Source organism: Eriocheir sinensis, chromosome 25, assembly GCF_024679095.1.
Source record: "Eriocheir sinensis breed Jianghai 21 chromosome 25, ASM2467909v1, whole genome shotgun sequence".
NCBI classification, from domain to species: domain Eukaryota; kingdom Metazoa; phylum Arthropoda; class Malacostraca; order Decapoda; family Varunidae; genus Eriocheir; species Eriocheir sinensis.
The window spans coordinates 19,349,436-19,366,935 of NC_066533.1; the positions used below are offsets into that span (position 1 = coordinate 19,349,436).

At 45.2% G+C, this 17,500-nt stretch overlaps 1 protein-coding gene across 2 annotated transcripts in view; it reads right to left on the reverse strand.

Moving 5' to 3' along the window:
• Positions 1-17,500, reverse strand: part of LOC127003568 (uncharacterized) — a 27,936-nt gene that overhangs the window by 10,099 nt on the left and 337 nt on the right. For both annotated transcript variants that reach the window (XR_007757152.1, XM_050870445.1), the window contains exons 2-3: positions 2,018-2,187; positions 1,302-1,815 (exon numbers count right to left, since the gene is read on the reverse strand). Coding sequence is in view for 1 of the 2 variants with exons in the window: in XM_050870445.1 (XP_050726402.1) it covers positions 1,302-1,815; positions 2,018-2,187 (684 nt within the window). In the remaining variant the exon portion in view is untranslated. The remainder of the gene's footprint in view (positions 1-1,301; positions 1,816-2,017; positions 2,188-17,500) is intronic.

The following is a 17,500-nucleotide window of genomic DNA, read 5'->3' on the forward strand; positions in this document are numbered from 1 at the left end:
AGTAACAAAAGATCACTACTTACTAGAGCATTGAAATCATTTATATTCCTTGGAAAAGCCACAGCAAAAGATCACTACTTACTAGGGCATCAAAATCGCCAGGTTATGTTTACAGAGACGCTGCCACTAAAAAAAATAAAAAAATAAATAAAAAAAGACTCGAAAACTTGGAGGAGGATGCGAGGAGATGAAGGAATTAATAGAGAAAAAAGTAAAAGGAAGATGCAACGTAAATATAAGAAGAATGAAGATCAAAGAAGAGAGGAGAGATAAATTCAATAAGAGATGCCGAGATGCTGTTGGCTAAAAGATCATGAAGACCGAGAAGATGAGGCGAAAGAATGGAATAATAAAGGATAAGAGATGCCGAGATGCTGTTGGCTAAAAGATCATGAAGACTGAGAAGATGAGGCGAAAGAATGGAATAATAAAGGATAAGTGACGTAAATAAGAGGAAAACAGTGAAGGTCAAGGAAGGAGAGATAAATTCAATAAGAGATGCCGAGATCCTGAAGACGAAGGGATGAGAGGCGAGAGGATGAAGTAAATGAATTATAAGTGACGTAAATAAGAGGAAAACAGTGAAGGTCAAGGAAGGAGAGATACATTCAATAAGAGATGCTGAGATCCTGAAGACGAAGGGATGAGAGGCGAGAGGATGAAGTAAATAAAGGATAAGCGACGTGAATAGGGATGCGGGGAAGGCACGCGTCACAATTTACCTGCATAAGAACACCACCAGCGCCAAGACTTACGATCGTCCAAATAATTTACCTTTCCTCATATGGGTTAAACTACAAGAGAGTGCGGAAAGTGTTGGGAGGAAAATAATTAAGAAACCATCGTTAGTTTTGGCTTTTTCGTCGTGTGGGCAAATTGAGAAGAGGAAAACAAGATTGAGAATGGAGAAAGACGGAAAGAAAGTGCATTGTTGAGGTTCGTTTCGTTGAGGTTAGCAAAAGAAAAACTGGTCAACGGTCCTATCGAATTTGTTCCTTTTAAGAAAATTCTGAAAAAAAGATGAACCACAGGAAACTTTCGATCTTTTTTTCTTCTCCTTTCTTCAACCTTCCTCGCTTTTTTTTCTTTTCTGTTTTTGTTTTCTTCTTTGTGCCCAGGGGAAGAAGGGAAAGACAACATCCACACACACACACACACACACACACACACACACACACACACACACACACACACACACACACAGAAAAGAGGGACAATTAACTGTGCAAATTTCAATCTCTCTCTCTCTCTCTCTCTCTCTCTCTCTCTCTCTCTCTCTCTCTCTCTCTCTCTCATCATACCTGCTGGACGGCCGTTACAGCTGAAGCCAGTCTCAATGATCGGGAAACCATAGATCGGGTAGTCAACGCCAGGCTCGCCGGGCACCGATTCCCTCAGCCAGTCCAGAGGGTCGTCGCTGTGGTGATGGTGGTGGTGGTCGTGGTGGTGGTCGTGGTCGTCAGGGGTGGTGGGAGGGCGAGTAGGCGGGCGAGTAGGAGGAGGGCGAGTAGGTGGTTGAGTGGGAGGGCGAGTTGGAGGGCGAGTAGGAGGTTGAGTTGGAGGGCGAGTTGGAGGGCGAGTAGGAGGTTGAGTTGGAGGGCGAGTTGGAGGGCGAGTTGGGGGAAGAGTTGGAGGGCGAGTTGGAGGGCGAGTCGGGGGAAGAGTTGGAGGGCGAGTTGGTGGGCGAGTTGGGGGAAGAGTTGGAGGGCGAGTTGGGGGGAGAGTTGGAGGGCGAGTTGGAGGTTGAGTTGGAGGTCTGGTTGGGGGGCGTGTAGGAGGGCGAGTTGGGGGGCGAGTTGGGGGGCGAGTCGGTGGCTGTGAGGAAGAGGGATAAAATTCGTGAGTCCAAATCTTACTGCTTGAAGAGAGAGAGAGAGAGAGAGAGAGAGAGAGAGAGAGAGAGAGAGAGAGAGAGAGAGAGAGAGAGAGAGAGAGAGAGAGAGAGAGAGAGAGAGAGAGAGAGAGAGAGAGAGAGAGAGAGAGAGAAAAAAAAAAGTAAAAATAACTAGTGACTTACCTGAGTGGGGGGTCTCGTGGGGGGCCTGGTGGGGGGTCTGGTGGGGGGCCTGGTGGGGGGCGGGGTGGGCGGGGGCAGGATGCCGTTACCATATCCAGTTTCTCCCGGGATAAGCGGCTTGTCCGGGGGGAGGTAGCCATACCCTTGGGCCCAGGTGAACCCAACGCACCCTGGGGGACGGAAACAAGGAACATTAGCACATGGGGAGGCTGCAGAATGGTAATGGTTATAGCAATAGCAATAATGATAAAAACAATTCCTATTGCATTGAGGTCTGACTAATGCCACGCCCGTTGAAGTCTCTGATCACTACCTACTGTTCTGTTGAAATTTCCTTTGTGGTAATAATAATAATAATAATAATAATAATAATAATAATAATAATAATAATAATAACAACAATAGAGGTAATTCCTGTTGCACTGAGGTCTGACTAATCTCATGCCCGTTGAAGTCTCTGATCACTACCTACTATTCTCTTGAAATCTCTTATGTTTGCATTCCTTTTTTTATGACCTGTTTAAATCACCGATAACAAATTCAATTGCGTGTCACAGATCAGCAACAAATTATTTAATAAGGAAACCGGAACTGCACGTCATAATCGCGGCGAGGTCTGACTACGAGTAATGCCACGCACGGCTCGAGGACGGCAGGTCACTCTAAGGACGCTAAGTGCAAGCCTCCGTCAAGCTTGAGTTGGTCACTTAAGAGAGTCGTAAGTTTAATCGTTTTCCCGGTGCGGTGTTGCGGCTTGTGGTCAATTTGTGGCTTTGAGGCGAAGAGGTGAGGGCGGAGGGCCGGTCAGGGGAGAGAAGGGGACGGAGGTAGGGTGGAGCCAGCATGACCACCGCGACCTTACGACCTTCCACTCAACCTCCATCAGCCAGCCAGCCAGTCAGTCAGTCGGCCACGAGCTCCTCCCAGGCGTCGGGGCTGCCCACTGACCGCTGTTTGAAGGGGATGACCCGCAGAGCCGCGCTAGTACGCAAGTCTTGGCGGGTAGCGATTCATAAAAGTCAGTCTGAGAGGTTTTGTCACGCCTCGCCGTTTATGTGGCGGCGTCGGGGGTCCGGGAGGCTTATCATCAGCTGAGGTACGACGTGCTTCCCGCGGCGATGAAGGGACGGGAACCACCACTCTCCGACGAGGCTCCGTGCACAAGACCGATCATTCAGGGAGGTAAATAGTAACTAAGAGACGACCCGTGAGAGGTTGAAAAGAGCTTAATGAAAAACACGTGTAAAAAAACTCTGCCACGTGGATGGGAAGAAAAGATACAAAGGTGGGGATGGTGCCAATATAAACACCTGCATGCGCCACAATGGACTGGGACCGACCATCAGGCCCCAACCAAGAAAGCGCACCTCAGCCATAAGCAAACACGTAAAAAGAAAGATAGATTAAATTAAACAACTAAATATGAAACTTTAGAGATTGATAAGACAAACAAATAGACAGCGAAAAGATAGGACAAATGTTGATAGGAGCTTAAACACGCAGATGAAGAGATAAGAAAAAGAACAGATGAAAAAAATCAATCTTGAGACGCTACCGCAAGACAAAACAAACAAGAAAACGTAAAAAATCGACCCATCTGGTAAAGGATGACGTGACAGCCCCCGCGTGGCAGTCCCTTCCTCGGTCAATCACCTGCTCATCTGCGCGGAACACTTGGCCAGTCATCGCGCCGCCTCACCTTGGCTGGCGGATGAGCGGATGGGTCCTTTCTGATGCTACCTTATGAGAGCCCTTTTTATGTTCCTCTAAGTGGGACAAGGCTTGTGTACTTTGTCGGGCTGGTATGGTGATATGGAAGGATGAAGAGAAGGAGAAGAAAGTGAAGAAGGAGAAGGGGAATAAAATAGGTCATACGAAAGAAAGAAAGAAAGAGAAGAGTGAAAAAGAAACAGATGGTTAGCCGGTTGAGGGAGGGAGAGAGGAAGGCGTAGGAAGAAGAGAATATGAAAAAGAAGAAAAAAAAGAAGAAAATTAGAAAAAAAGAAGAATATCAACTGAACGAAACGGAAAGAAGAATAAGAGAGATGGAAGAAAGAAACTAGTGTTATGGAAAGGGAAAAAAAGAAGAAGAAAGAGAAGAAGAGAAAAAGGGAAAAAGGAATGTTGATAATCTGCCACTTTGCGAAGACGACCTCAGGGGGGGCGGGGGTTGGGGGGTGACGGGGGAACTTCATTTCCGACAACTTCACAGGCTTGCTTAATGGATCTTTCAATCATCATTAGACATCAGGTTTTTCATCTCTTTCTCGCTCTCTCTCTCTCTCTCTTTCTTTTTTTCTTTTTTTTCTCTCTATAATCGGTCGTGGCGGCAAGACACGACACCAACCTGTTTTTTTTAATAGTTTTTTTTGTTTTGTTTTTGTTGCTGTTGCCTTTTTTTTTATCTATTTTTCCTATATTATTTGTCACCATGATAATTAGGATAGTGTTCGTGGTCATCATATTACTATTATTAGCATTATCACTACTACTACTTCTACTACTATACTACTACCACTACCACTACAACAACTACTACTCCCACCACTACTACTACCACTACTGACATTCTCCTTACTAATTCACCAAAGTCAGAATCCCCTAAGCAGTTCCTTCAGTAACCTCAAAAGAACAAATCCTTCCTTCTCACAGACTCAACTTTTAACACACTCCAAAAACCTCATGAGCCACCAAGCAAGTTCTCGGGTCGTTTTGTTAAGTGGAAATGTGATGACGAGTTTTACCAGCAACTATTTCCTATTTTGTTTTAAGACGCTCGTAAGACTTATGGACCACGTGGTAAGACCTGGTCGACCGGCTCATGCTAGCTGCTGTTTACTTGCCTGGGTGAAAGTCCTTTGTCCAGCGAGGTAAGGGAAGGTAAGGTAAGGTGAGGTAAGGTAAGGTAAGGTTCCCTCTCACAAGGAAATAGAAAAAAAGGGGAAAAAAAGATTATGTGGTGAAAATGATGTAAGTAAACAAACAGGAGAGAGAGAGAGAGAGAGAGAGAGAGAGAGAGAGAGAGAGAGAGAGAGAGAGAGAGAGAGAGAGAGAGAGAGAGAGAGAGAGAGAGAGAGAGAGAGAGAGAGAGAGAGAGAGAGAGAGAGAGAGAGAGAGAGAGAGAGAGAGAGAGAGAGAGAGAGAGAGAGAGAGAGAGAGAGAGAGAGAGAGAGAGAGAATTATGAAAAGGAAAGTTCGTGTCTACAACTTTCAAGGAAGATTTAAAAAAAAAGTTGTTTACAGAGCGCGAACACACACACACACACACACACACACACACACACACACACACACACACACACACACACACACAGTCAACATTGCTAAGTATCTTCAAACTGAAATGATAGAAAGGTTTTGAAGTGAAGAGGAGGAGGAGGAGGAGGAGGAGGAGGAGGAGAAAGGAAAGGAAATAAGAGGAAAGAAAACCGAATGAAACGAAAGGAAGAAAACGTGAAAAAATTGAGAAAGGAAAGGAGAGAGAGAGAAAGGAGGAAGAGAGGAGTGGGAAAAATTATAATGAACAAAGAGAAAATAGAAGAGAAGATAAATGAGAGGGAAGAAAGCGAAAGAGAGGATGATGATAATGATGAAATACGAGAAAAAGAGGAAAAACACAGAAAAATGGAGAAAAGACAAGAAAATAAGAACGAAAAAAAGAGAAAAAGAAAAGAAAACAATGATAAGATTTTTCACATTAACGCAACATGACAACACACGAAAGTATTAATATAAATCTTTTCACACACTCAATTTCCTCCTCCTCCTCCTCCTCTTCCTCCACCAATCTCCCCCAATTTGGCATCATTAGAACGAAATCAACGAAATCTTTCCTCAATTCGCTAACAAGATGTAGTTCTGCGTAGAGGAAATGACCCGATTTTATTTTATTTTAGATGTTACTGATATATGATTTAAAGGAAGGGGTGTGAGGAGGAGGAGGAGGAGGAGGAGGAGGAGAAGGAAGAAGTAATGACGAAGCTTCCTCCTCATGTTTCCTTCAGCTCCTCCACTCTTTACTTTCCTCCTCCTCCTCCTCCTCCTCCTCCTTCTGTAAATACTTGTGGTAAAGTGTACAGCATGTTCCCTCTCTCTCTCTCTCTCTCTCTCTCTCATTTTCTTTTTTCTTCCTATCAAAGAACCAAAACGCGCGCGCATGTGTGTGTGTGTGTGTGTGTGTGTGTGTGTGTGTGTGTGTGTGTGTGTGTGTGTGTGTGTGTGTGTGTGTGTGTGTGTGTGTGTGTGATGACCTTGAGGAGGAAGATGGCACTCTCCTCCTTTTCCTCCTCCTCCTCCTCCTCCTCCTCCTCCTCCTCCTCCTCCTCCTCCTCCAAATCCTCTTCCTCCTCCTCCTCCTCCTCTTGCATCACTTAATCATGTTATTCTTCCCTTTTGGTATTCAGCCTTGAAATATATGTCTCTGTCTCTGTCTCTCTCTCTCTCTCTCTCTCTCTCTCTCTCTCTCTCTCTCTCTCTCTCTCTCTCACATACGCTACTGCTGACCGACCGAGAGAGAGGAGGAGGAGGAGGAGGAGGAGGAGGTGGGAGGGTGTGTATGTATAGCGGAAAGGGAAAGGGAAAGGGAAGGAAAGAGGAGGACGAATTAAAGGAGGAGGAGGAGGAGGAGGAGGAGGAGGAGGAGGAAGAAGAGGTGGAAGAGGAGGAGGAGATACAGGATGACAATGAAGTATTTGTACAGATGGGGGGAGGAAGAGGAGGAAGAGGAAGAAGAAGAGGGAGAAGAGGGAAAAGATGAGGATGAAGATAAGAAAAACAAGGAGGAGGAGGAGGAGGAGGAGGAGGAGGAGGAGGAGGAGAAATACGAAGAGGTAAACGTGTGTATGAATGTATGTATGTATGTATGTATGTATGTGTGTGTGTGTGTGTGTGTGTGTGTGTGTGTGTGTGTCCTAATCGTAACCACAACACACACACTCACACACACACACACACACACACACACACACACACACACACACACACAAATGAGGGGATTGCCGCGGTCATCATCTGTGGGAGCTTTGGTGACCAGCTTGTTTTGTTCAGCGTTTCGAAAGACTAATAACTGTCCCATCAGAAGGTTCCGTCCGCTGCCAGTCACGTTAGTAGGTCAGGCAGGCATCGTTAGGGGAAGGGACTCGCATTGAACCTTAACAAAACAAACAGCTGTATTCGTTTTCGTTGATCACCCATGGTATTGGTATTTCGCTATAGATGGTGCAGTAGGAATGGTTGATTACGTCAAGGTCTATATGCAATCATTCATTTCTCGAACTTCCAAGCACTCTTTTTTTTCTGTCTCTCGTATTGAACCTTAAGAAAAAAGTTGTATTCGCCTTCACTAATCACCCATGGTATTGTTATTTCGCTATAGATGGTGCAGTAGGAATGGTTGGTTACGTCAAGGTCTATATGCAATCATTAATTTTTTCTCTTTCGTTTCATCTCGAATTTCCAAGCACTTTTTTTGTCTCTCGTATTGAACCTTAAGAAAAAAAGTTGTATTCGCCTTCACTAATCACCCACAGTATTATTATTTCGCTATAGACAGTAATATAGGAAGGGTTACATTACGATCCATATTCTTCCATTTCATCTTTCGTTTTCTCTCTAAGTTCCTTCCGTTATTCTTGTTTCACTTTCGCATCCTTTAAATGACTGGAGTTCGTTTGTCTCTCGGAAGTTCCAAGCGTGCAAGAGGTCCATGAGAGGCAGCTCCTGTGAACCTAACCCCACCTAATCTTCTTTTGAATGTGTCTATCGTATAGGCGCTTACAACATGTCTTTCACTCTCTCTCTCTCTTTCTCTACATGACTTCTTTTTCCTATCTAAGTTTTAAGCTCCACCTCCTCCTCCTCCTCCTCCTCCTCCTCTAGGAATTACTTTCTTTTGTCTTTGTCTCTCGAGTATATGAGATCAACTTCATGGATTCCGCGCCACGCAGCCAACATTAACTCCCTCGTGCTATTCCTTATTCGGCGAGATCTCCGCTTCCGAGGCAGACCCGCTAAACGATCTTTCCCTTCCCTTTCATCTGCGTCTAGTGGGTCAGGTGGGGCTGTGGGGGAAGAAAGGAAGAAGATACTGCTGTTGGTCTTCCTCCTCCTCCTCCTCCTCCTCCTCCTTCTCCTCTTCCTGCGGGCGTGAGGAGGGAAAGGGGAAAGCTACTGTCTGGCTCGTCATTGTTTGTTGAGGTGGAAGGGAAGGGAAGGGATGGGAAGGGAAGGGAAGGGGAAGGCTCGTAAGGCTCCCGTTGTGGCCGCGACCGAAGGGAGGAAGTCATATTTGTATTCCTAAATGTCTAAATCAACTCTTATTTTCTCTCCTCTAAGTGTGAATCAACTGGTATTTCTTAGTCTTAAAGGTATATATGAACTGGTATTTTTACTCTTAAAATCTCGAGTCAGTTGGTATTTCTTACTCCTAAAAGTCTAAATCAGCTGATATTCTTAATCTGAAATGTCTAAATCAAATGATGTTCTCGCTCTAGAAAGCTTGAGTCAACGAATATTTCTACTTTTAAAACACTCGAATCAACTGATATTTCTTACTCTCAACCGCTTGAATCTTATATATTTTTCTCCATGTCTGTTGCTTCGAGGATGAAAAAAAGGAAGGACTGCCGTGCCGCATGAGACCAGAACCCCTAAAAATATGAGATGCAAGAACGAAAGGATTCAATACCAGGTGACAATGCAATAAAAATAATCTGATACTTTTACTACTAAGATCTCTCTATCTGATCTCCCTTTAGAAATACCTGCATGCTATTACTATTAAACATTTCAACTTCATCTCTACTCATATATCGCGGCTCAAGGCTTTCACAAATCTTATATCTGCGTTTTCTGTGATCTTAAACGTCACAAATCTGTATATATTCACGTTTTTGGGATCAAAGCTTCCTAACCTGATCTTCCTTTAGTAATACGACTCAAGGCTTTCACAAATCTTATATCTGCGTTGTCTGTGATCTTCAACGTCACAAATCTGTATATATTTACGTTTTTTGGGATCAAGGCTTCCTAACCTGATCTCCCTATAGTAATACCTCATAATAATACGACTCAAGGCTTTCACAAATCTTATAGCTCCGTCTTCTGTGCTCAAAAACATCTCAACTCCATATATATTCACGTCTTCGGCATCAAGGCTTTCTAACCTGATCTCCCTTTACTAATACCTTCCCCAACTTCATTTCTATTCATACCTCAACGTCTCTAGGCTTTCACAAATATTATATCCCCGTCTTCTGTACTCTTAAACATCCCAACTCCATATATATTCACGTCTTCGGGATCAAGGCTTCCTAACCTGATCTCCGTACGTGCCTGCAGCTTCTGGGATCAAGGTTTGGATAGCGGGTCTACCAGTTTCCATTTCTTTATTGACTCGAGTTCTGACGCAACGCTAGAGTGACGGGCGGGCGGGCGGGGCTGAAGGGCGAGCGAGAGGGAAAGTTACAGGCAAAAGGGTAGGAGGAGGGAGAGCAAGGAGTGTAGGTGAGAGGGTAAGAGGTCAAGTTCTGTGCCCTGAAATATCTCGACTCACCGTCCCTGCCCTGCCGCCCGTGACCTGCTCTGCCCTGCTCAGCCTTCCCCTGCCGTTCCCTGCCGTTCCTTGCCGTTCCTTGCCCCTGAATCCGAGTCTACAATCCCCTCTGTACCCCCGTCTCTGTTCCTGTTCTGTTCCTTCTTCTCCTTCTTCCAATATCCCGCTCCTGTTCCTTCTATCTCCATCCTGCTTCGATCTTTCCTCTATTCTTATCCTACTTCTATCCCTATCTATAACCTCTATCCTACGCCTTCCCCAGCCTCTACCCCTGCTCTCCCCATCCCTCCCTTCCCCTGTACCCCTCTCTACCCCTTCCTCAGCTTCCAATGCCCTCAGAAAACTCGCTCAGGGCAAAAAGTGAGAGTGGAAGGAGAGAGAGAAAAAAGGCAGAATGGGGAATATCACGAAGGGTAAACGGCTTCAGAAAGGGCAAGGCTGGAGGAAAGGGAAAGGAGGAGAGATATGAGGTAAGGAAAAGGGGAGGAAAAGGACAACCCAATACCCCGGGACAGAGGGCAGACAGGTGTGACATCCGGGTTACACAAGAGGAGGAGGAGGAGGAGGAGGAGGAGGAGGAGGAGGAGGAGGAGGAGGGACACACACATTGAAGAGAGTTTGACATGACCGCACGAATCTCCCAACCTAAGTATGCTCATAAAGAGATCTTGCTCGGGAGGGTCACGGACACGACCTCGACTCATCTCCATACAAATGAGACTACCCAGCGCCTCTTGCCTAAGGGGAGGCCACGCTGCACCTGGCCGGGGGGAGGGGGGAAGAGGGGAGGGAAGAGAGTTCACCTGATGGGAATTATCAGGTAAGGAAGGTACTGGGGAAGGTTACAGGTGGCACACTTAATAGAAGACAGACAGAAAGGGAAAGGAAGGTAAGTTAGATGATGTTTGATTGAGAAAAGAAGTAAAAAAGAGAGATAGAGAGAATGGATAAAGAAAGGAAGAGGTACAGAGAAGATAAAATGAGACGCAGAGAGAAGGAAGAAAAGAAAGGAATAGAAAATAGAAGAAGAAAGGGAAAGGAAGGTAAGTTAGATGATGTTTGATTGAGAAAAGAAGTAAAAAAAGAGAGATAGAGAGAATGGATAAAGATCGAAAGAGGTACAAAGAAGAATGAATGAGATGTAGAGAGAAGGGAATAAAGAAAAGAAAGAAAAGAAGAGCTAAGGAGAGATATGGAGAAGCGAACAAGGAAAAAAAAAGAAACGAGAAAATCAATTAAAAAAAAGCGATACGAAGAAGGGAATAAGGGAAGAGAAGAAGGGAGAGAGAACAAATACGAAAGAAGGAACAGAGAAAGGAATAAACAAAGGTAAGTAAGGTTAGCATTAAGGTAAGGCTAAGGTAATGAGGCAACAGGTAGGGTACAGGAAGCGCCTTGGGCAGGAGGATTAGGTTCACCTGGGTACAAAACACAGGGGGAAGGGCGCGCGCGGCTCCCCCAGGTGACACATCCGGGAGGAGGCGAGAGGGAGAAGGATGAGGAGGAGGAGGAGGAGGAGAAACGGAGAAGGGAAGATAAGGAAAAGGAGAAGAAAGAGAAGAAAAAGAGAAGGAAGGAAGGAAGGAAGGATAAGAGGGAAGAAGAAGAAGAAAAAGAAAAAAGATGAAAAAGAAAAGAAGAAAAATGACGAAGAAAAGAAGAAAAATGACGAAGAAAAGAAGAAAAAGATGAAGAAAAAGACGAAGAAAGAAAAAAAAGAAAAAAAAGACTTATGGGTAATATTGCTTAAAAAGAGAGAGAGAGAGAGAGAGAGAGAGAGAGAGAGAGAGAGAGAGAGAGAGAGAGAGAGAGAGAGAGAGAGAGAGAGAGAGAGAGAGAGAGAGAGAGAGAGAGAGAGAGAGAGAGAGAGAGAGAGAGAGAGAGAGAGAGAGAGAGAGAGAGAGAGAGAGAGAGAGGAATCCTGCAAAAAGACCCTTCTCCTCCTCCTCCTCCTCCTCCCCCCCCTCCCATCAAACGGGTGATCATATTTGCAAAGGGTCCGTCTGTTTACAGGCACCAAACGGGATATTTTGATGGAGTAACTTCGCTCCTGCTGTGGGTTTTACGGGTCTGAGAGGAGGAGGAAGAGGAGGAAGAGGAGGGAGAGGAAGGGGTTCGGTAAGGTAGGAGGAAGGGATTGGATTGTCTAAGGTAAGAATATATAGCGTTGACCGTTGAGGAAAGCTAAGAAACTCCTGGTTAGAGATGAAGGGGATGCTAACACTCTCTATGGGATGCCAGTAAAGGTGTTAAGGAGTACGTGGATAGGTGTGGGGAGGATCTCAAAGGCATAGGGGAGGTGCTAAAAGAGAATGGAGTGCCGGATAGGGACTGGAAGGCGCTGAAGACCGTATTTGCCAACGTTGAAAAAGCCTAAAGTGGAGGGTGTTGCTGGTGGGTTCTCCGTGGACTGCTTTGTGAGGCCAGTGATAGTTTTACATGACTTCTGCATCTTCAGAGGAAAAACCACCCATGAAAACCCGGTTAAGCTTCACTATGGCCTCGGGAAATTGTCGTAATGGGAGCCCGATACGTTTAAGAATATAGATAGATAGATAGACAGATAGATAGATAGATGGATGAGGAGGAAAGGGGAATGCGAAAGAGGAGGAGGAGAAGGAATGCGAAAGAGGTAAGGAATGGGAGATGAAGGAAGAAGAGTAAGGAATGAAAAAAGAAATAGAGGAGGAGGAGGAGAAGGAGGAGGAGAAGACGGAGGAGGAGGAATAGGAGGTAAAGACAACAGGTGGAGTGGATGACTGTCAACCAAACACACACCCAAACATAACCATAACCATTAGAGACCATGGGTTCGAATCCTCCTCGTGGTGATTGCTTCCTCATTGCCGGCTAAGAGAGGCTTGAAGAGGCTTACGAGGGACATAAAAGGATTCCAACCAAGGACACAGATAGAGAGATAGATAGAGAGAGAGAGAGACATGCTATTACTATTACTACAAATGAAGATAATAATAATGATAATGATGATAATAATGATAATAGGAAATACAAACTGTCTCTTTTACGTGTTAAAAAATTTGTGTAATCAATTATTAGCGTGTTTTTTTTTTTCCTTTCACTGGGATGAGTTAGGGAGGGAAGGAGAGATGGAGGTATGGAGGTAATGAGGGGAGGAGAGAGAGAGAGAGAGAGAGAGAGAGAGAGAGAGAGAGAGAGAGAGAGAGAGAGAGAGAGAGAGAGAGAGAGAGAGAGAGAGAGAGAGAGAGAGAGAGAGAGAGAGAGAGAGAGAGAGAGAGAGAGAGAGAGAGAGAGAGAGAGAAGACACCCCATGACTTGCTCTGTCTAGATGTCTCCTCCTCCTCTTCCTCCTCCTCCTCCTCCTCCTCCTCCTCCAGTTCCATTCTCTTCCTCGTCCTTCTTCTTCCCCTTTCCTTCTCCTCCTCTTCCCTTTTCTTCTTCTCTTCCCTTTCCCTTCCTTTCCTTTCCCTTCCCGTCCTTTCCCTTCCCTTCCTTTCCCTTCCTTTCCTTTCCCTTCCCGTCCTTTCCATTCCATTTCCTTCCCTTCCCATAACACGCAAATCCTCCCCTTCCTCTGTCTCTCTCCCCTTCCCTTCCCTTCCCTTCCTCTTCCCTTCCTTTTCCTTCCCTTCCATTCCATTCCATCCCCTTCCCATAACACGCAAATCCTCCCCTTCCTCTGTCTCTCTCCCCTTCCCTTCCCTTCCCTTTCCTTCCCCTTCCCTTCCCTTCCTTTTCCTTCCCTTCCATTCCATTCCATCCCCTTCCCATAACACGCAAATCCTCCCCTTCCTCTGTCTCTCTCCCCTTCCCTTCCCTTCCCTTCCTTTTCCTTCCCTTCCATTCCATTCCATCCCCTTCCCATAACACGCAAATCCTCCCCTTCCTCTGTCTCTCTCCCCTTCTCTTCCCTTCCCTTTCCCTTCTCTTTCTCTCTTATTTACTCAACCTTTGCCTCTGTTATTCCTGTTCCTCTCCCTCCTTTCATTCCCTTTCACCGCCGCCATTGTTCAGGGTGGAAAGAGTGGGAGTGAGAACGGAGAGAAAATGGATGCGTGGGAGAGAAACATGGGAGGGATGGAGAGAAAGAGGGAGGAGACAAGATGTAGAGGAGGAGGAAAGATGGTTAGTGAGGAAAGGAAACGGGTGGAGAGAAAGAAAGAGAGAGAGAGAGAGAGAGAGAGAGAGAGAGAGAGAGAGAGAGAGAGAGAGAGAGAGAGAGAGAGAGAGAGAGAGAGAGAGAGCGAGAGAGAGAGACAGAGAGCGAGAGAGAGAGAGAGAGAGAGAGAGAGAGAGAGAGAGAGAGAGAGAGAGAGAGAGAGAGAGAGAGAGAGAGAGAGAGAGAGAGAGAGAGAGAGAGAGAGAGAGAGAGAGAGAGAGAGAGAGAGGGGGGGGGGGGGAGAAGAGGAGGAGGAGAAGGGAAGGGAAATAAAAGGGAGATTAAGAAAAGGGAGGCCAACTCAGCAATGTTTGAAGGTCTAAGTCCCCTTCATTTCCCCCTTCCCTTCCCTGCCCTTTCCTTCCCTTCCCTTCCTTTTCATCTGTTCCTATTCAAATAAGTTATCTGTTTTATATTAATGGTTCTTCTTCTTCTTCTTCTTCTTCTTCTTCTTCTTCTTCTTCTTCTTCTTCTTCTTCTTCTTCTTCTTCCTGTTATGATTTTTCTCTTATTCCTATTCTTTTATATTTTTTTTCTTGTTTTTAATCTTTTTTTGTTTCCTTTTTCTTTTTTATCTTATTTCTCTTCTGTCTTCCTCCTCCTCCTCCTCCTCCTCCTCCTCTACTCTCCTCTCCTCCTCCTCCTCCTCCCTTCATAATTCATCTCCACACCTTCTTTTGCCATAGATTACAGGTACCTTCCCTTCCCTCCTCCTCCTCCTCCACCCCCTCCTCCTCCTCCCCAAACCTTAACCTTCCCTAACCTAAAGAGGCGAGTTCTAAGGTTATTCATGTTGTAGCTATTCACTTGTTATTCATATTGTAGTTATTTGTCATGGGAAGGGCAATCTATCTATCTATCTATCTATCTATCTATCTATTTTTGGTGTTGAGTGTCATCACCACCACCAACAACAACAACAACTAGTCTTAGTGTGTGTGTGTGTGTGTGTGTGTGTGTGTGTGTGTGTGTGTGTGTGTGTGTGTGTGTGTGTGTGTGTGTGTGTGTGAAGAGAGAGAGAAAGGGAAAGATGATAACTGGAAGGGGAGGAAAGGAGAGCAGAGGAAAGAAGAGAGAATAGAAGAGGAGAGAAGAGAAATTAGAGTTAGGGAGGAAAAATAAAAATAAAACAAGAAATAAACAAAAAAGAACGAAGGAAAGGAAAGGAGAGTAGAGGGGAGGAGGAGGAGGAGGAGGAGGAGGAGGAGGAAGAGAAGAGAAGAGAAGAGAAGAGAAGAGAAGAGAAGAGAAGAGAAGAAAACATAATAGAACATAAGAAAAGGAAAATAAAGAAGAGAAAAGAGAAATGAAAAAATAAACAAAACAAAAGAACAAGGAAAGGAAGCGGATCTCCCCCATCTTGGTATTCGATCGCCTTCACCATCAACACCCCATAATAAAAGTTCCGTGTGTGTTATGCAAAGGATCAAAGCCTAATACAGTCCGCTAGGCTTAAGATATTCAGGATCGAGGTGTTGCCCCCTCTGCTTAGTATCCGATCCTACTAACTATAGATCCCAAAAAAGGTTCTCTTATATAAAACGATTACTAGGCCTTGTAGAGTTTGATAGGGTTAAGATACTGTGGATGAAGGTGTTGCTGTATCTATTTAGTATTCAATCCCCCTCTACTCAGTATTCGATTTCCTTGACTATAGATACTTAATTACGGTCCTCTTATATAAAACGATTTCTAGGCCTTATAGAGTTTGATAGGCTTATATTATATTGGATTAAGATGTGTACCACTACCACTACTGCTACTACTACTATTACTTCTACTGCTACTACTACTACTACTACTACTACTACTACTACCACTACCCGTTCTCCTCCTCCTTCTACTTCTAAAACAAATACTACTTTTACTACTGATAACATTGCTACCACTTTTGCTACCACTTTTACTACTACTACTACTACGGCTACTACTGCTACTAAAACAACTACTACTTCTGCTACTACTACTTTCAATTTCACTACCACGATCATCACCACCACCACCACCACCACCACCACTTTCCCTTTCTTTCAACACCTTTTAAATAAGTTAACACAATAAGTATTCACGGGTAAATTGTATCTCACCTGCTTCCTCTTCCTCCTCCTCCTCCTCCTTCTCTTCCTCTTCTCTCCTACTAATCTTTCTTACCTGACCCCCTTCCTCCTCCTCCTCCTCCTCCTCCTCCTTAAGAACAACCTGTCTATTGGGTTGAAGTTTAATTAGATTTTCTTACGCCGCGCCGACGTCAACTATTTTTCTTCCTTTTTCTTCCTTCATTTTTTGTGCAATTGAAGTTTGCGTTTAGCCTTGTCAAATGTTGGCTTATGCTACTTAAAGACTGGAAGGAGGAGGAGGAGGAGGAGGAGGAGGAGGAGGAGGAGGAGGAGGAGGAGGATGACGAAGAGGGAGGAGAGGAAAAAAGATGGAACAGGAAAGACACAAAAGGAAATAGATAGATAGAGAGAGAGAAAGAGAGAGAGAGACATAATGAGAATAACAAGAATGGAAGAAGAAGAAGAGGGAGAAGAGAAAAGAAGATACGTAACACATAAACCAAGAGGAGGAGGAGAAGAAGGAGGAGGAGGAGGAGAAGAAGGAGGAGGAGGAGGAGGAGGAAATCGAAGAAAAGGAAGATAAAAAAGAATAAGAGGGAGATGAGTATAAGGTGAAGGAGGAGGAGGAGGAGGAGGAGGAGGAAAACAGGTTTAAAACGTGACCACCAAGCGAGCGAGTCCTGTTTGGAAGAAGTAAATGAGGCGAAGGAAACAAACGCACGTACACACAAACACACATACAAACAAACAAAGGAAAAAACAAAAACAAAAACAAAAACAAACAAACAAACAAACACAAACGTACTCTGATGTAACCCGCTTCGTGTGTGTGTGTGTGTGTGTGTGTGTGTGTGTGTGTGTGTGTGTGTGTGTGTGTGTGTGGAAAGACCGGTATTTATACAGTCAACACGTTTATTGACTTCTTCTATTAAAACTTAGCGACCTTTTCCAGAGACGTTGTGTGCTCGCTAACCGGACGAGGCATAAAACGAAGGACGGAAGAATGACGAACGGCGACTCTTAAGATCTTCTACAACATTCAAGTATTTCGTTTAGTTCGCGTCTATCGTAACGTAAGGTGAGGTACGGTAAGGTAAGGTACAGGTGCACACAGGTGGCTTCTTCTTCTCTCCCTCCTCCTCCTCCTCCTCCTCCTCCTCCTCCGCGCTCCCTCCCCGAGGCGGCAGAAGCGGTGACCCAGTGCCCGAGTGCCCAAGATCACTCTCGCTTTCGTATCGTCTCCTCCGCGCCTGGCAACGTTACCAAGGCGGTCGAGTTGGAGGAGGAGGCGGAGGAGGAGGGAGTGGACGAGGATGCCGCGGTGTCTTCTCTCTCTCTCCCACACCAAAGTCCGTATTCTTAAACGTCTCGGCGCCTCAGTTCGCCTGTTTGAAAAGCCTCTCGTGGCAATTGCTGGGGTGTTCATGGACTGTTTTGTGATCCCGGTGATCCTTTTACACGACTTCTGCGGTGGCTGAGTGGTTAGCGTGCGTCACAACGGGCTGGGCCCACCACCAGGCCCCACTAAGAGAGACTACCGGTGCAATAGGCCAAAACGTTAAAAAAAAATAATAATTATAAAAGAACGGAAAATCACCCATGAAAACCCGGTTTATCTTCACTGTCGCCTTGGGAAATAGTTGTAATGGGGGCCCGAGACGTTTAAGAATATGAATCCTGCTTGAAAATCCTCTGGTGGACTGTTTTGTGATGGCAGAGACAGTTTTAACACGAGT